The sequence below is a fragment of the Copadichromis virginalis genome, linkage group LG7, assembly GCF_057382275.1.
Source record: "Copadichromis virginalis isolate Kocher_CV1m ecotype Utaka linkage group LG7, C_Virginalis_male_GT1.1, whole genome shotgun sequence".
Classification (NCBI taxonomy): domain Eukaryota; kingdom Metazoa; phylum Chordata; class Actinopteri; order Cichliformes; family Cichlidae; genus Copadichromis; species Copadichromis virginalis.
Genome location: NC_140624.1, coordinates 15,433,948 through 15,453,894, shown reverse-complemented (window position 1 = coordinate 15,453,894; position 19,947 = coordinate 15,433,948). Strand labels below are relative to the sequence as shown.

Below are 19,947 nucleotides of genomic sequence, written 5' to 3'. Positions count from 1 at the left end.
CCTCGTCTCATTAGAACAGCATGAACTCTGTTTTTACCTGATGGACTCTATTTCCACTTATTTTTGCACATTTCACCGAATCTGTGCACATGACGGGCGGCTCGGGTCTTTTGGACGTAACTGTAGGATGATCAGATAAAGACGTACGTACATTTTGTTTTTATACATATGGAACCCCCCCCCCCCCCCCCCCCCCAAAAAAAAGCAGCCTACTCTTAAAGTGATAAGCAAACTAGTATTTCATTAACAATTTAAAATACAACGTGCAAATATCAAAATGAGAAGTTTCAACTTTTCAGCATTTATTGGAAATGTACAACTAAAATCTGGCTTGAAAGTTGCTTTCCACAACCAGTGAATATAATACCAAACCGACATATTTATTCTCCAGGAATAAAAGCAAATTAATATAACATGAGTTATTATGCAGTGATTGATATTTCTCCATTGTAAGAACCCCCCAAAAGTAATCAATAATAATCGTATTTAAATCACTGCACCACCTGTAGGGGTCAGTAATACGACACAGTGAAGAACGTGAGACCTTAAATGAGTAAATCTATTTATAAATCACAAGCTAGTGAAACTGATTCGAACATATGATTGTCGGATGAAGACATTATTACACACAGGATCTATTCTAGTAATGCATAATACAATCAAAATGCTAATATATAAATGTACTGCATAGAACAGTTATGCAAAATGTAAACAATATGAGCATTGCTTTATTTTTTTTAGCCTACTAAGAAATGCACAAAGAAAAAGCTATAACATTTTGTGAATAAATTTAGGTTTTATGAGAGTTTTTACAAGAATTTAAATGTATAAAGTAAAGCATTTAAACTTCATTGGGTTTAAATAATTCTTCTAATGTGGGAGATAAAATCCCATTTGAGCCACAGCCCGATAGGGTCTGTGTATTATTAAAAAATTAGATAAGAAGATCAGTTTGATGGGAAATGAAAAAAAGTGGGAAAACAACACTAGCACAGACAAATCAATAGAATCCACATCAAGGTACCAAGGAATACTGGCTTCATAAAATTGCCGACATCTCCAGCACCCATTTCATTTCATGTAAAAAAACAACTTGTGTTTTTACCTTGTACAAATACAGATATTTATATGAGGAGCTAAAAGATGAAAGTGTTCTACCTACCATATGTGATATTGCTTCAGATGCAATAAAAACAGGAAAATCTCAAATCTCAAGAAAATCTACACCTTCCCTTTCACTAATTATGAAACCAATTATACTGTTACGATAATAATGAGCATGTTTTTCAAAGCTGTTTGCTGTTATGTAAAAGTAAATAACACCCAGAGGCCTACTAACATGTGTCCAGGCCCAATCAAATGAAAACACCCAAGAATGACCTTTAACCAACAAAACAAAATCATCACTATGAGAAAAATGTGCTTTCTGTGAATGGTGTTGCACTACAGCTTTAATATTTACTTCATGAGAACAGGGATATGTTGCATAGCTACGCCCCCTTCTCTACACAGTAAAAAACAGCACGAAGTCAATCTGTCCTTTTATTAATGGAATTTTTTTCAGTCTCGTGTCTTCACTTTTTGCTGCGGTAGTGCGCTGCCACCACCAGGTAGCTGTCAGGGCTGAGGTCCTTGATATTAGGGGACTTGCTGCTTATAGGGGATATCTTGCCCTCCACCCTGGAAATCTGGAGCATGCGGCATGGGTCATGTTTCAGCAGGTAGCTCTCAAAGGTCTCCCAGCCTCCACCGACTCGCACCATCACGTGCTTATTGTGCAGCATCTGCGGAAGAAAATAGGATTATGTTGTGATGCTGGTGTGTCAGAAGGGGTGCTTTAATAGATGTGGGTGAACCCTTCTATAGGACTAATGTCATTACCCTGATTGAAGCTTTGGGTTTTAGCTGAACGAACATGTAAGCGCGGCTTTGATGTCAAAGCTTGTTGATTGATGTGGGTGTCCCAAAAGTGGTTGGTATCCCTGGAGGGATTCTTTATCAACCCTGCTGCCCTAACGTCTAGGTGAATTGATTACTAAGAAACTCTTATTTCTTAACTCTAACAGTGATGAGACTGTGTGCAGATGCAGCACTGCTTTGACCTTATGCTCATATAAAAATAAAAGTAGCCCTAAACACAAATGCTTCTGTTAGTAGCAGGCATTTGATGATAAACTAGGCCCATTAAAATTTCCAGTTTTTGATGATGATGGTGCTACAGGAAACATCAAAGGATTAGGTTATTAAAATTCCTTCTGAGTGGGACCTTATGGTCGGTATGAGAAATTATTAATTAATGAGACATTCCCTCAAATAAGTCTGAGGATTATCTACTGGGTCATATATATTTTGTCATGCAAAAAATGCAATGACAAATAGCTGTTGGTGGTAGAATAAAAGTCAAGAGAACACTGATATTTGTCAAGTGGGAATTTTTGTTTGTTCTGTTACTGTACCTTCTGCTAATTGTGCACTAATTAAGACGTGTCGGTGTGTAGTCCCCCTAGAGTATATGTAACAAGCAAACCAAGCTTGCCAGCATTAGCTAATAGACAAGGTCTTCCAGTTCTAACTTCTATTGTTATTGGGCAGTTTGTTGAATTTGAATGGGTGCTTAATACTGGCTCCAAAACAAGTTAGTGTTCTTTGACACCCATGTTACAATTTACAACTTCAGAGCAGAAGCAGACACTTTTACAGGCTGTTTTTTTTTTTTTTTTAGCTAATTACCCACTTAATGATTGTACAGCAGGGTTGAGGTGCAGCAACTTTATTAACATCCAAGAGGTTTGTGCTTCAGTTTTGGTGAGTGGTGTTCTATTGTTTTATTACTGTTACTTTCCCAATTACACCACCCATAAAGTCTACAGGTTAATCAATAAGTGATAGCTTAGCCCAGTAGTTCTCAAACTGCGGGGTAGGCCCCACTGGTGTCCAGGTGGGACATAGATAATCAGGCAATAAATATGAATGGAAGTTAAGTTGAAGCATGTCTGTAAATATAATCAACCTGCCAAGGAATGCTGAGGAAAATTAGCCTATGTGGCTAAGTCTGACACATTTACATCACTGACTCTAAACAAACATCAGCATTACCGAAAAATTTACAGATGTTCACTTTTATATGGTAAATGGACTGGTTCTTATATATCCCTTTTCTACTCTACTGGAGCACTCACGGCACTTTATTTAACATGTTTCCTACACATACACATCCGTGCAAGCACATTTTTCTACGTCTAAATGCTTTCTATTTACCACACTGTGATGAACACATTTGGACCAACTGTGTGTTCAGCATGTTGCCCAAAGATAGTTTGGTATGCAGGCTGTAGCAGCCAGAGAAGCACCAATCTTTCAATAGCTGCCCGCTCTAACTCCTTAACCACAGCCACCCCAATTTCATCGTACAATTTTGTTGACTGATAATTCATACACATGAATTTGCATACAATCTGCAGTGTTAATGGGATATCTTCTGGTAACACTGAACATTTTATGGGTCTGAGTTGACAAGCTGGAAGATCAACTTCCCAACCTACTAGGATAGCTAATAAATATTCAGGTGATTTCATCACTAAAAAGCATAAAACCTTAAATTATATGTCTGGTTAAACAGACACATGCAGTGTTTTTTTTTTCCTATCCCTTTTCTACAACATTTGCTTGAAAACGATGCCACCTGCCACATCAGGGCACATTCCCAAGGTTGGCTACCATGGCAACGTCACCGGTTATAATAAAGAGACGAAATAAAAGGCGCTGGTATATTCGATGATCAGAAGCCTGCATTCCCCAGAGGCTGCACACATAAAACATGTCTGCCTTGCTATGGAGGCTTTTTGCCCCTCTACCTCATTAACACACCATTACACCTCTGAGGAAACAAGCTTGTTTGCTGAATGGCCCTATCTGAAGAAGAGTAAATCCAAATCAAGTTATTATAAAGATTATTTACTCAACTCAAAAATGATTCAGACAAATAGGAAAGCAATACATAGTTAAAAAGGGCAAATTACATCATGCAATTGTCACCTCAGTTTGGCCAGATATGACGCTTCTTGCCCTGCAGCAGCATAACATACAACATTTATAGGCCTCTTAAATGAATCAATCGTGAGGGCAGGAGCAGGGCAGTAGATCCAATCATCAGCACCAGGCCTCAGGCTTTGTGATTGTGGATTTAATGGACCTGTGTGATGCAGAGGGGTTTTCAATCACGCTGCTTTGGGACGAGACCCTTGCTGGACTCCAAACCCTTCTCAGTAGGCCAGAGAAGGGCAGAGGCCCGGGGCTGAGCTGGGACAGCACTTCTCACAAAACCACTCTGGTGTTTTTCTGCTCTCTCATTCAAGCTACAACTAGCTCATTTATTCCAGCAGAAGGTCAGCCTCTCCAGCGGCCCAGATTATTGTGAAGTGAGATCTGCTGCACGTCACTGCTGTCCTTGCTCCCAGCTGCCTACAGACAGTGACTGGGCTTACTGTATTCATGCCTTTTCAGTCGACCCAGCTGCTGGGGGGGAAAAAGCCATGTGAGGAATTTTAATTAAAGCATGTTCAGCATGAAGAGTGCTGGCTGGGAGACAGAGGAACAGAGGCTTAACACTTGCTTTGTTTGTCATCCTAAGCAGTATCGCACATACTGAAGGTGTGACTAGTATCCACGATGACACATGGTAACGGATGTTTAATAATGTTGTTATAATTTAGCTATTTTTCAGTATGGCTGCCCATTTATATACTATACGGTATATATTCATCCTCTGCTGCTTGTCCTGAAGCTTTTTTCCCCATTTTTGTTTAAGACTTTTTTGGTTTGTTTTTTAAAAACCAACTACTAACTATTAGTAGTTGCAATACAATGGACAAACAGCAGAGGACATCCAAGAGTAAACTCCCTTTTGCTAATGTACACATACCGCCAGCATGAATCACATCTTTGGAGGTGTAAATCCCGGTTGTGGGTTGCCAAGTAACCAGGATCCCAAGGGGAGAGATGCTACTTCTCCGATCTGTTATTCTCCATTTATCTTTCACGAATCGCCTTTATCTCTCCACTCAGAGAAAGCTGAGTAACATTTCCTGAGCTTAAAGACTGATTGTGTGTGATTATGTTAGTACAACAGCCAGTTCTGGGTCAGACGTATTCCAAGTGGTAAGTTGGTTGTGAGATCATAGGTGAATGTGTGGATGTTGCTTTCTCTTTACAGCAAATGAAAGTAAACATTGTCAAGGCAAAGGCCATTTGTAGACACAATGGATGACCTTCATGCCAAAACCAGCCCCACATATCTGCTATACGACTGGAAAAAGAGTTTGCTTTGCAATGTGAGACGTTATTGTTACAAACCGCAAAGTGGAATGAAAATAAAATGAATGGAATAATTAAAAAATAAGAAAACGGTTACTGTCATTTTCCACTGCTAGAAATAGACTATTTACTCTTTTTGCCAGTTTGTAAAAGAAGGTTACAATGTAATGTATGATTTACTTTATTTGAACAATGATTTCATAGAGTCATTATTGTATAATGTGTAATATTTGCCTCTGAAGCTTCAGTGCTGGGACTAATGTCTTCATTATTATTTGGACTGAGACTTTATAGTAGTGCATAACAGTGTAATAATAGCAAACTGAATGTGAAACATTCAGAACAGTGACCTGAAAACTAAGCTTAAGGATAAGCTCACCAGTAAAGAACTATGTCCGTTGGGGCCTTCCCAACAATAGACTTTTTCCACTGAACAGTTTTATGCTAATATCCAAAACCTGATAATTTGATAACCTCATATGAAAGTGATACAAGTGAAAAAACGATTATGTTAAATATTATATACAGTACTGTGCAAAAATCTTGAGCCATCACTCATTTCCTTATATTTTGCAAGGAAAATAGGAAACATTGAAAATAGAATATATAAGGCAAAAACAGAGTTTGTACAAGTCTAACATGATTGAAGGTCAGTATTTGGTATGACTACGTTTATACTACAACACAGCCTCAACTCTCTTAGGGAAGCTTTTTATAAATTTATTTAAGCAGTCTTCTTGAAGGACATCCAAAGATTTTATCTGGATATTGGCCACCGTTTCTTGGATTCTCTGTCAAGATGATCCCAAGCTGCCTGAATAATGTTGAGGCCGAGCTCTGGCAAGGCCAGTCCTTGACTGATTGCATCCTTTTACTGCACTGACAGTGTATTTGGGATCATTGTTATGCTGAAAAATGAAACTGAAACTGTCAGTCAAATGCTTTCCAGGTGGTATTGCTTGGTAGATCAAAATCTGACAGTACCTTTTTGTGTTCATAATTCCATCCACTTTAACAAGATCCCCAACACCACTGGCTGAAATGCACCCCCAAGCAATCACTGTGTTTTTAAGATTGCTGTAGTTGTATCTCTCTTGTGACCTGCCCCATACATATTGATGATTTTGATTTTCAGTTCAGTTTTGTGGCATACCACAGCCATTTTTCCCTGATTCCCTTCCTCTGTATCTCATTGTACAACTGTATAGTGACAATAAAGGCATTCTATTCTATTCTTAAGAATTAGCCACCCTTCCGCTGAGAGTATCTCTGATGCGGCTGCAGTGAATAGTGGATGAATCAGCTCAGGTCCTGCCTCAGGTCTTTGGTGGATTTTCCCCCCCCCATTTCTTAAGGACGGGACTTTCAGAACCTGTTCATATGCTCTAGATATTTTTCTTAGGCCTGCAACTTCATTTCTCCTCTATTTGTCCATTTTCCTCAAAAATTTTAAGGACATATTGCACACCACATGTCAAGTGTTTGGCTAATAGCTCTTTGGGAATCACTTTGTTGTTGCAAAAATACTATTTTATTCATGTAAAATGGTGACATTTTCCTGGATGCAACGAAAGAAATGGGGACAAATTATGTTTTTGTGACAGACTGCTAATAACAAGGTGCCTAAAGATAGACGATTTGCTAAGGTCTCTGTCGCGTGCAGACGCAAGACTGGGCCATCTTTTGAGTTATGTGCGTTTTTTATGCTTCAATGAGTCATAGGTTAGTGTTAAGTGGCATAACAAACCAAAAAAACATTCTCCTGAAACTGGTCGGGTACAAGGACTGGACTCAAAATGAGGGAAAAAACAGCCAATATCCAAAGAAAAACTTGGAAAGACTTGCAAAAAGCCTGGAGAAGTATTCCTCAAGACTGCTTTTAAAAAATCCAAGAAAGTCTGGCTCCTTGGAAGCAAAATACAAAGAAACGAGGACTTTTGTACAATACTGTAACACACTCACCCGAATAAAGAGCATCTTCTCCCCAACACGATATCGACCCTGCGACTGTCTCTCTACACAGAACTTATTTGCACATCTGCAAGGTGGATCATTGGCGATATGTCTTACCTGTTTTGACAAAAACAAACATTGATGTTTTTCCTCTGATAAGTTAAGTAGAAACAGCAAACAGAGGTGAACACTTGCTAACTTACGGCATCATCCAAAAGCTTCCCTGTGCTTTTTTTGATAGAAGTCACTTTGGTAGGAGTTGGGGATGGGGAAGGGGATGGGGAAGGAGATGAAGAGGGTGATGGAGGGACAGGCTGAGCTGGAGATACAGGTGACGGAGGAGGTAGAGGCGCTTTCTCTTCTTGCTCAATCTCTTTCTCCAGTTTTATAAGGCCAGGAGGCTCCACATTGTACCTAGATGAGGAATAAAAGAGACACGGAAATTATGAAAGGATTTGCAAAACAATCCAAAGACATACACAGGAAAATCTAGACAATCAAGGAGGAAAATGTAAAAACCAAGAGCATACCGTGATGCTATCCGGCCCAGCTCTAAAAGACAAAGGCAGACTTCTCGTGGCTGCTTATGAAGAACTGCAAAAAGAGATCACCTTTTAGGATTTGGTGATTAAAATACTGTACTGTATCTGGATGAAGGTGATGAATGAGAATGAGTGGCTGTGTGATGGTGAAATGGACATAAAAACAAGCTTATGAACTTCATGCAATCACATGGTCCTCTCTAATCCTGTTCATCCCAAACCAAATGGAAAGAATACTGCTCACATGTTCATTTTAACCACTTCAGAGGGTAACGGTAACCACGGCAAATAATAGATCAAACCAGACTGTGGACACACAAAGCATGAATAATGTGACACACCACACCATGCAATATAGAAAGAATATATCCACTGCGTGATAGCAAACCTGATGTTGTTACACCTACTGCTGAACTGACAAATCCATCCAGAGAAAGTAAGAGGGAAGGAAAGAAAGAAAAAAAAGACATTCGTCAGCTGGATTGTTCACTGAAGCATTTTATTACAATCACATGTCCACTGGATTCGAAGGCGATTATAGTTCACTGCAGCTAGCTCACTGCGTGTGTGTATATCCTGGAATCCAGAAATGATTTACATAGCTTGAATATTTTTAGCAATGGCTGATCAACCTTTTAGTCAAAAATATGGCAAGAATTTATGACTATTCTGCGTATTTGTGCTCTTGTCAGGGGCACATCTGATTATGAGGGAAATATTTCAGTCCGGGCATATCTTTGCTGCAAGGACACTGCAGTGAAATAACGTGCAAGAAAGCTCTGCGAAAGATCAGAAAGACACAGATAAACACTGAGAGAGCGAATGAGGAAGAGAGAAAAATATCCCTACTGTGCGCTGAGGAAAACATTTGCATACTGTTGGCCTACTTTCTCACCATCTCACACCTTTATGTCCACGCTCCTGTAGTTTTACTTTAGATGTTTTGTGCATGAGTGCATTGTCTGAGATTCCCTTATTGTCAGGTAGAGCTGCTCCCATCACTGTGCTACCCGGACTGTGAGCTTTTTGAGCACGTCAAAGAAGGTGAGGCTCGGTCTGGTGATGTGAGGCTTCTAATCCTCAGAGGGGAGGAGAGGGAAGCAGGCCAACCTGCATGTCACTGTACCTGTACAATCAGGCCATTCACAGAAGATAGAAATCTGAGCCCACTGCCCCAGCAGTGCCAGGGATAACCAAAGCCTGAGAGAACTGAATCTTTGTGAGGAAAGTGATGCCTGTTTATGTACCCGGTCTGTCCTACATCTTGACATTTTCGCAGGGTGAGAAATAAAAACAGACTCACCTAAACCCTCTGACTCAAACAGACATGTTTCTCCAACTCCGACCTCACGACACCAGGCCAGGAAGTTGGCTGTGTTGTCCCGTGCAAAGAAGGAGCCGGATGGAGCGCTCCGCCGACACGGTATCCTCCGATTGGGAATTCTCTGTCACAGACACAGAGAAGAACCCCCTTACTTTCACTTAAACAAGATCGGATTTAAACATCTTATTCTGCAGTTTAACAAAGAAAGGACAAAAGTCCTCCAGAGTGACTTGTTCGAACCAATACCCAGAGCTCCACCAAAACACAGAGCCACATTATCTACATCTACACTGATGTCTGCTGAGGCTCTGATTTCAGCCCAGGATCAAGAACCCTTCCCATTGAGATCAATATGAGAAATGACGGGTTTGAAAACCTGTGCTACTTTACCAGGCTGTCTATGATTTGGGCTCAAATGACATGCTTATGGGTTTCAGCCCCCACACGGTCTGTTCGGGGAGATTTATGCGCTTTGCTGTGGTTTTATACAGGATATGTGTGTCTGTGCTTTGAGAAAGGTGGAATGAGCTCATGCTGGAAATATGCAAGCTTTTGTGGGTATTTTTCTTTTCATTCCAGACTCTCCTTTTGACTTTTTTTTTTAGGGGATCTTTTGTGTTAAATGACTTTGCATTCCCGGATAAATATTCAACTTTGCCAAGGTTGTTTTTTTTTTTTCCATCTAACAATCAGATGAATGTATTATTATTTCTGCCTTGGCTGCCAAATGATCTGCACCTTTGAATGTCTAATGATTGCACAGGAGGTAGGGGACTTCTGGAAAAGATTATCTTTAAACATATGTGAATAATAATAAGGAAAAGGAACTGCTATGCTTGAAATGAGCAACGACAGCTATAATCAAATTATTTCATTCAAAGAATTTAAATACCTCAACATGCACACACGAGATGAGCAGTTTGACACTTTAAAAATACATTTACTTGGTACTTTCTTACTTTAAGAGGTAGATGAGAAGATTATGCTATTATCACATATGTTAGTTGGAGGTTGAACTGTCTTCGACTGACATCTCTGTTTTTGCACTGGTTAAGCAAATATGTGGTGTGCTTTATGGGTGCAAGCGGACAGATTTCATGAACTTTGTACAGAGCCGGGCTACTTTTTCCTCTCCAAGCCTTTCTGCTGAGATAACCAGCAGCTGCGTCTAGCTTCATGGCCCTTCCTTTCCCTGTAAAAAAAATCCCTTTTGGTCAATGCTACTTATTTACGATGTTTGATCTTCTCATCTCACTCTCCTGCCGAAACCAAGTCTTGAACATTGCACTTTTGCTTAAAATTTCAGTGCTATAGCAATAAGTTCCCCCAGTTATTGAAATGACTGTACAAAAATCAGCCTGTCAAAGTGTTATGACAAGAACGAAAACAACCTTTGCTCATCTGGACTTAATACTGATTGATATAAACACATGGGAAGACGTCTGGAGCACAGCATCTGCAAAGTGTGATTGATGGTACCCCTGTGCTGTAGTCACAGGCCCACTTCACACACCACATCGACTTATAACAGGGCTTGAACACAGATGGATGTCCTCTTTTAAGTGGTGAAATCTGATAGCAAACAACTAGAGCTGATCAAATGCCACGACAAGCATAAAGACTCATTGGATGACATACTGTGTATCAGACATGAATAACACGGTTAATCTTTTAATGAAAACCCTTAATTCAGACAAACAGAATCAAATCACGCTCGCTGCACAATATCATAAAGCAGCTTTGTTTCATTTTAAAGCCTATCCAAGGACTCTCTCTCTCCCTCTGTTGGCATTCACAATCAATAGACTCCTCTATTTCGGCAGCTCCTCTGCTGTCTCACGGTCATTGACCTCAAGTATTTCCTCACATCTGTGCTGCTGCGCTCACACTGAGATCAGGAGACCCACTGACATCAGCACAGTAATGCTTCAGTGCAAACATCAACAACTCTCACTGAAGGACCAACAAACATCTTTTACTTCTTGCCTTCCGAACAGAGGCACGAACATGACCCAATCACAGTTTTTGCTGCATGCCACTGAGACCAGCTGTCACTTCAGCATTTAAATATCTGCAATAAACAGATACTGAAGGTAAATATCCATCTTTTAACATATATTTTTGAACTTTTGAGGATGTATCCATGGGGTTTTTATAATATATGGGGCATAAATAGAAACATTTTTCTTTTGCCTAGTTGTTTTTGTTGTTTTAGTCACCAACCCCATAAATATACATCTGGACAGACTGATTGGGTGAAATTACAGGTAACCACTCTCAAGGCACCCGTTTTAATGAAATTCATTAAATCCTCAGTCAAGGCTCACAAGAAAAGAACGTTTAATGCTGTTCTCCCAAATCTCACAGGGGATGTGGGGCCCCATCAGTTAACGTGTCCTTGCTAGCCTTATTTTTTTTTCTTTTTTGCCCTGTTGAAGGCAAGAGGCCCCCATCCCCCCATCCCACTTTATGTGCACTTCTTTCTAAAATTGTGGAGTTCTTTGCAAAGTAGGAATTCACGGGCGCAGTCATCAAGAGCGTCTTTCTGCCTCTGTGCTACTTTCCAAATGTTGTGTTGGGATATCCTTTTGTATTTAGATGTGAAAAAGACCATTACATGTGGAAGTGGTTTTAAATAGTGACTGTCAGTCAATCTGACCTAATAAGTGTCTGCTCAGATGATGTTTTCATACTCAGGAACAATGCTCTGTGAAATCGTTCAAGCTGATAGTCTGGGAAGATTTTCAGCCAAGATTTAACTTTCAGATTAGTGTTTTCACTGTAACCTGTATCACACAGGACTATTGCAGTCTCTCTGTACCTTGCTGTTGCCAAGGGTAGGCAGATCTCCATTACTCTGCCTGAACTTCTCCTGCAGTGTCTCAGCCAGCTGGCACAACAGGAAGCCATTGTCTAAGCGGTCCATGAAGCTCTCAGCAGTGATTTCCAGACCTGAGCAGGAGACACATAAAGAAAGAGCAGCGCCACAAGTTTAAAAAATATACATATAGCGTAAGGAAATAAAATTTAATCTCCACTTCACTCCGAGTTGCGGTCAAACCTGACGCAGTGCTGTTGATTCCTAAAACCGTTTTAATGACCGAGCGTCGCTTTTGCTGCCGGGTTTGTGGCGGCTCTGGAGGAGCCAAAAGCTGAAATAGTACAACATGATTTGAGAGGATCTGGGGGATTTCCTGGTCACACACCGTGGGATGGCAACTACGGGGATGCATAAAAAAATCCAAAAAAAACGTGGCATCTGTTTGTACACAGTAATGCCTCATTATCCTGTGCATTTGCAGAGCTACGTTGGTGATCAACATGTGGTGTCCAGTTGACTGACTTCCAGAGGACCATTCTTTCTTAGTTAGATCATCGTGAAATAGGAGGTGGTGGCAGGGGGGTGTCTGTGGAAAGAAACTGGAGATATTTTTTTTTATCCCTTTTCTCTTTCTTATTGGAGGAGGGGTTTAGGGGTTCAATGTTTAATGAGTTCCAAATGTTGCAATTGAGCCCAGAAAAGAGAGATTGAAATCTTGAGAAACACTCAGTGAGTCTTATACTCTACTCGTACGACCCTCGTTCCACGCTGTGAGAGGAAAATATCTTTCACTGGGCTCCAATAGAAGTATAGTAAAATTAAATATTTAATCATACGAGTTGCCCAGTTCCTTCAATCTGACTTGAGATCATCTTACACTGGGAATATATTAGGATCAGTGAGCTCTGACCGTTTGCAAACTCAGCCTTCTCCTTGCATTAAAACTACAATTAAACACCTGTTAAGTTTCTTGGGTTTTTCTTGCACTGCTAAACAACTGAACAACTGTCCACAGACAAATGCACAAAGACAAACATAAACACCTGCCAAGTGCTTTAAACCACCTTTGTGGTAGTTCCTGCTTAAGTAAGTGTCTTGAGGAGCACATTTTGCCATGATGACAGACAAAAAGACAGACTCGGGAAGTGAAAACAATACGAGCCAAGCTGTTACCGCTTTGACAACAATGACTCATCAGTATAACCAAACATATGCCTCCCACACGGCAGCGGGCCACACGGCAGGTCTCACCTGAAACTGTAATCAAGGATGTCAGCATCTTGTTTCACAGAATAAAAAAAAATACTGAGCAAATACAGAACTTGGCCTAAACCAACAAATTAATTCTGTAGTGTTTATTCACTGGAAACACTTGCATGCTCCTGCTTCTGAACCCTTTAGTTCCATGGCTTTCTGGCTCAGCTGGTTCCAGTGCAAACACACACACAGCCAGAGATAACGCGGAAGACACTGAAGTTGTTTTAAGTTGTTTACACACAGACATGAGAGAGTCTCAGGAACCTTATAGTTGGTTTGAAAAGTGTCTGTTATATGCATCCAGGAGTAACTCCCAGTCATAACACATACAGTAGTTCTTAAGCATATTTTAAACAAAAAGCACAGTCTATGAAGCGTTTAGCACCAGGGCCAGCGGAGGCCCTTGGTTTTGTGTAACAAGAAACAATCAAGCAGTTCATACTTATCTCTTCTAACATATAGGTGCGACCTTGTTAATAACCTAAAAGCAGTACAAACATGATAATTACAAACACAAACCAACATACTTATGACAAAAGCTAGAGTAAACGTGCTGCATGTGTGTATTTTTGTGTGTTCACTCATACACTGGCTTCCTCATTAGCACTCAGTCATTGAAATTTTGAGAACTTGACTCTAACAAATTTAAAATTCTGATGAAACACTGGTTAACAGACAGTTTACATCTCTGAAACCCAACTAACAAATACATAATTCTTACTCTGGTGGCAGCCTTTGTAAGAATATTTATGAGCTGACTCTGGTGAGTCATTGGTGCAAGAATGCTTAAGAAAACATCATGGAAATGACTGTAGGTGTTTCTCTAAGGTATTTCACTAATGATATCCATGTTTAATACAAATTTTTCCCTGGCTCTAGGAACAAACAAAAAGAAACAACAACAAAAAAACCATGCAAAACTCATTCATACACACCCATTCAAATCAGATCAAAGTGCACTGTGCTTTTGTTTTGTGGCTGCGCTGTTAAAGAAGTACAGCGCAGAGAATTGTTTATTATGCAACCACATCCTTGCACAGTGCTGATGCTCCCACCCACTGTGCATTATTTAAGAACAGTTAATGGTGTCCATTATTCATTTAAAGTAAATCTATGAAAGAGCGTTGCAACTGGAACAGGTCCACACAATCTGGGGACTTTAAAATAGTTTGTAATGAGGTGCGGATTGATCACAATCCCCTGCAGAGGTGTTTACATCAGCAAAGACCAGTCGAGTTAATTTTAGACACAAAGCAATGAAATGTGCAGGATTTTTTCAAAGCCAAGCTATTTCTAAGCCTGTGTATCCAATGAATCTACAAACCACACCCTGATTTTTTAAATTTATTTTATTTCGCACAGCTAGCAAAACATCTGAGAAATGAATGATTTAAAACACATTTTAACCACAGTTCAGGAATATAACTGTAACTTTATATATGTAATAGTATTACTACTCCTCAAGGCGATTGTTGTTATGATTTGGCCCTATATAAATATAACTGAATTAAATTCGCTTTGCTTAGCGAATTAAACCATGTTATAAACTATAACTCGTGGTAATAAATCCTCACTGTTAATAGCATGTGTTTCTTGCTCGTTAGTGTGACTTACCAAGAATATTAGTGAGCCACAGGGCCAGGTCTTCCTTCATAGGCAGCAGGCTGGCCTCATGTCGACTGGAAAGCCACTGTTGGTACTGCTGCATGTCTGTCAGGCCGGGCCCGCTGGGCTGTTTGGGGCTCAGGGAACTGCACATGGTTCCCTATTCATCAGCAGGAGAAGGTTAAGACAGTCCAATGATATAGAATTCATGAACATGTAAGATATCTGTAATATTATGCAAGCAGACACAATGTGCAGCTCCAGTGTGCAGTATAGCAGATCTTCAAAACATTAATAAAGGAGGTACATATTATCCAGATACCTCAGCATATTAATTGGACTCCATCTAAGTCCTGCTAATAAATGCTTTGTTGTTGTAGCAGGCAACAAAACCATCATGTTCTTCTCTATACATGCATATGTTTGAGTATGCACCCATGTATGTATGTATATACATACATGAGCCCCAACATTAAAACCATTAAGTGGTGAAGTGAAAAAAACATTGATCATATTGTTAAAAAGCAGCGTTCAGCTGGAAAGAACTGGAAAAACTCTGCCAGACATCAGCAGCAGCCTCCCCCAGCGGGACGATGTACCTCATCAAATGGCAAAAACGGCTCAGGAATGGCTCAAAGAACATGACAAAGAGTCCAAGACATTCCCTCCAACCAAGTCCCCTGATCACACTGTAACGCAGACCCACTCCTGCACACTTCACAGTCAGCATTACTTAGATTACAAAGGTTCTTCAGTTATCTGCACAATGAGCTGATTTTCAACTTTGCTGTTAGCTTTGTGTTAATACTTAAACAATAAAAGAAAGATCCTGTGTCCTCACTAGGATAGGGATTCATGCCAGTGTGTGGCACTGTAGTTCAAGGTTGATACTATTAACTGGTAAATGGGACAATTCATCTCAGGCAATGTTTCTGAGTAATGCTAAAGTAATGTAACAAGTACTGCGAGGAATTACTCTCTCCAGGGAATAATTAGGTGATGCAATGCATCACTTAATTCAATTTAGAGTTGCCAGGAGGTGGGCTGGAACCTATCTCAGCTGTCACAGGGCAAGAGCTGGGGTACACTCTAGGAAAGGGCTTCTTCAATTCATTTGATATCAAAAAGGAAAAAAACAAAAAACAAAAAGAGAAATTCCCAGTGTTATACCCATTCAGTTGACAGTGATGCAAAACAGAGTGAATCGGAGAATTCTCATATGTAATAACCTTAAACCAGAGGTTCATTTACCTTCAAAGTAGTTACACATTTTCTGGAAATATACTAATCCGTCATTTCAGCTCTAGTTAGCATCCTCCAAATATTGTGCAGCTCTTTTGAAAGCTTAAACAAAGTTGGTTACAGCGGTCATGATATGTCACGATAACAGAAGGAACCTCTGAACATGTGTGTGTTTTATACTCGTGATCTAAACGGATCCTCACAATAAAATTCTTCTGTATTAGCTATCATTCATGTTGCATATTCACAAAAGGGGCAGAGGAGGAGCAAGCTGAAACAGGAAAGGAGAGCAGCTTTGTTCTCCTGGTCAAAATCCTGGTATGGATTACAATAAACCTGATGACATTAGAGAGCACCATTTCTTTCCACCCCTTCTTTGGACAAGAGACACTTTTATACCAGCCAGACTGGTACAGTAGGACTTTTATTCAACCAACAAAGAGCTCCTTCAAATTACTCTGCCATCTATTAAGCAGTCTATCCAGCGGTGCATATCAGCCCATCACAGTCAACAGTGCAGCAGGTCTTGCGTTACAGGTTGATGGACAGATTGCATTTGACATCAGTACTTGGAACAATATTTAACTGCTGCTTATTTCCTTGAAAGTGAAGTCACTGAGTAAATTAGCATTTGGCCCAGTCTTTTCCAATACCAGGCTACAGTGCGCCAAGGGTGCACCGCATTAGCTGCAATATGAAAATCTTTCAGATATCAGTCCAGTGTCACTCCATTAACGGATTTGCGGTGGAGAAGAGTGAGTGCCTGACAAAACAACTGGGCACCAGATGCAAGACCTGAGCTGTGTAACAGGGCACATCAGCAGCACTGCAAGCGTCAATCTGTTCTCTAAAGTACTCTGACATAGAAAAACGATGCAATGCAGACAGAAAGGAGACACCCCAACCTTTAGAGCATAGAGGTAGTGGCATAACGGGGATTTAAAGGCTCCCAAAGTACTCAAGAGTTTCTATTTTAAAATAACAAATAAGATATGAGCAAAATGTCTTTTCTCTGTTACATACAGAACAGACATCTTAAGTCTGGTATCATTACAGCTTACCTAACAGCCAATGATGAAGTGACTTTGTTCTCCTTTTTTCTGGTAAAGTTCTTTGTCCGGGGTTCTTTAAAGAAACAGAAAGTTACTTGAAGAGAATTCACATTCTTGAAATCTTGTTGTTGCATTTTAAAGGTTTTGCCTCCACCGCTTCCTCCAAGCAGGAACATTTCACATACCCTCTGGCACGCAAATAAAAACAGGATATCGGATGCAAATTGCAAGAAGAGCTTATTTAAACAAGGAAGCTGCCACGAACAAGTAGTTCAAAGCACGCGGTGGATGAAAATTTCCTGTGAATACTGAGTGAGTGCAGCACGATATGAGGAATCTGACCTTTAAAGCTGTGTAACATTTCAAGGTCCGTCTGGAGTTGGCTGCAACTAAATGGCACCGTGATGCAAAACTGGACATCAGGACCTTGATGTCCGACCAAGGCTGTCAGATCTTTGAGAAGGCAACTTCTACTCGCTTGCATACACACACAAAAGTCTGGAGCTCGGCGCTCACACACAGGTGCTACATTCCCATGTCCACTGGTGAAGGCTGACAGACAGAACAAGGGCACTAGGATGTCTCATGTCTCCCAGTGCAAGAGCTTAACAAGCTCATTCCCTGTGCTGCGTCAGTGGGCAATGCATCAAGCTGCTATTTTACGTATTGTTATTGTACATTTTCCTTATTAAAGCTGTATGGTATAAAAACTTTCTGAAAGATTCTTATGTGTCTTCTCACATGTCACTTTAAATTAACTTAAAATTCACTACAATTTTCTTGCTTTGTTTGAATTCGCACATACTAGTCTCTGTTCAATAAATCTTCATGTCAACCTTGGTTCAGTTTTATTGTTCTTGACAAGATCGTAAACAAACATCAAGCTCAATTTTCACCATTTTTTCCCCAAGAAAATAGCCCGGGCCAGCTGTTGTAAAACATACCTGGTTCCTCTCACCATACTGTTTCCTGACATGTTTTGCTTCAGCAGCCTGCACTCTGCTAAACTGCGTGTATTTTAAGAATCTGGTTCATGATCGAATGCTAGGCTTTGTGCATTCACAAAGAGATCCCACTTTTCAACCCAAAACATTAAAAAAAATATATATAGAAATACAAAATTTACATTCATCCTGAGTCATCTCGTGACTTCACTAAAGCCATGCTAATGTGCCACGGTTGGCTGCAGATTGCTTCGGGAAAGGCATATGGATGGGAATTTTGACTGATGAATCACATTAGAAAGTACAAGAGCGGCTCTGTCCTCGTAACCCTCTTTGCCCTGCGTGCCCTCCTCCACTACAACAGTTAGCCAATCTGGAGGTTGATTTGTCCATCTAAATAAGGACACTCAGCATGTTTCTACTGCTGACAAGTAATCTGTTGTGTTCAGGTATCAGATTGCTTGAGGTGCTACAGTCAATGAAGCACACTGTCTGTATGGGAATCTGCACTTAAGTCTTACAAATGAAATGATTTCATAATGGAATATGCAACCTCAGACCTTTGATTAAGGAAACATTTGAACTGTCAACAAACCAAAGTTCAGGCTGACTGTATGTCAAGAAAACAGATAAAATGAGCTATTTTTATAGTTTCTCTGAATTTGGTGCCAGGGCTTGGTTTTGGGTAGAACTGTATTGGCCTCTCACTTCATTTACAACTGCAATAAGGCTTTTTAGGTTGTCTCCTTCTTTACAGCTGTCACAAATAAAGCGCCCACAACAGACAATTTACCACTCTTGAAATAGGTCCAAGGGAGGACGCTTGATGAGTTATGACTCAAATCCAGCAGAGCGCCTGCTAATTAAAAACCAATGAAGTGACTGAGAGCGGCTAGTACACAAAATATATGATATTCCGTTTAATTACAGATGTCTGGTGTTAACTCTGAAAGGAGTAAAAAGGCAAGCACCTTCCTGTCAACTGTCAAGAAGTAAGATTCAACCAAGCCCCCCTCAACTGTTAAATGAGTTTCATTAGATAGTACTGTTCTGCAAAGCACACAAAAGGAAGAGATTGCAAAGGGTACTTTCTAAAAATGATCTAAACCTAAAACAGAAATGCAAGTATGAATAGTCTGACAGTCATACAGCAACAGTGTAAAAGTAGCGAAAAATGTCCTGAATGAAAAGCTTCTCGTGTGTGCTCACCCTGAGGGTTCAGCTCGCTGGTGCGCTCCTTCCTCTCACTCGTCCTGTGAGATGCTGGTTCCCAATTTTCATGCTTTTCACAGTGGTGCACCGACCCACAGGTTAGCCTCCAAAATCACAAACCAGTGTGTACCGGGGTGATCTTTCTCGCTGCACAAGCTGACTGCACAAGCACACGCATACGCGCGCACACATATACTCACTCACAGCAGGCTACGCTGCTGCTGCTGATCATGATGATGGGAGGAAAGTTTGGTCGTGTTGGCACTGCCTCTTCTTTGTGTTCCCTCTGTAACATTTTTTTCTGGCCTGAGTTTCTATTCTTCCAAACGCTTTGATGTAAAGTTTTTGTCTGTGTGTGCAACTGTGCTGTTTGATCCATCTAGTCGCATTGTTATTATATCAAGACTGGTTCATTTAGGCGTAATTTGACACTATCTTGCATTTGAGAATAAATTGAAATAATGAATGACGATCATTATTAATACATTAATTACGTGTTTCAGGTGTAGTCTTCCTAGTCAGAACACCCTTATGATGCTTTTTAATGTAAATGTGTGTGTAATCCATATAATAAATACACGTAAGCACAAAAATTCCGAGTTTGTGTGTACCGAACTCATTAACTCATTTTGTGGCGCTAAGATCACTTGATGTGCTTTTATTTTGAAGGGGATGAAATTAT

The 19,947-nt window shown here is 40.3% G+C and overlaps 1 protein-coding gene across 3 annotated transcripts; it reads right to left on the bottom strand.

Annotated features, from left to right (window-relative positions):
* Positions 1 to 1,295: 1,295 nt before the first annotated feature.
* gas2a (growth arrest-specific 2a) lies at positions 1,296 to 19,911 on the bottom strand. Of its 3 annotated transcripts, none has more exons than XM_085462045.1 (9): positions 19,263 to 19,911; positions 17,119 to 17,182; positions 14,825 to 14,975; positions 11,954 to 12,084; positions 9,112 to 9,253; positions 7,797 to 7,860; positions 7,470 to 7,680; positions 7,276 to 7,383; positions 1,296 to 1,784 (listed from the first exon to the last, which is right to left on the bottom strand). In XM_085462045.1, the coding sequence occupies exons 3-9, from the start codon at positions 14,967 to 14,969 to the stop codon at positions 1,575 to 1,577; spliced, it is 1,011 nt and encodes a 336-aa protein (XP_085318171.1). In that variant the 5' UTR covers positions 14,970 to 14,975; positions 17,119 to 17,182; positions 19,263 to 19,911; the 3' UTR covers positions 1,296 to 1,574. The 3 variants fall into 3 exon arrangements, with proteins under 3 accessions (XP_085318171.1, XP_085318172.1, XP_085318173.1); XM_085462046.1 differs by lacking the exon at positions 19,263 to 19,911 and adding an exon at positions 17,295 to 19,118; XM_085462047.1 differs by lacking the exon at positions 17,119 to 17,182.
* Positions 19,912 to 19,947: the final 36 nt, after the last annotated feature.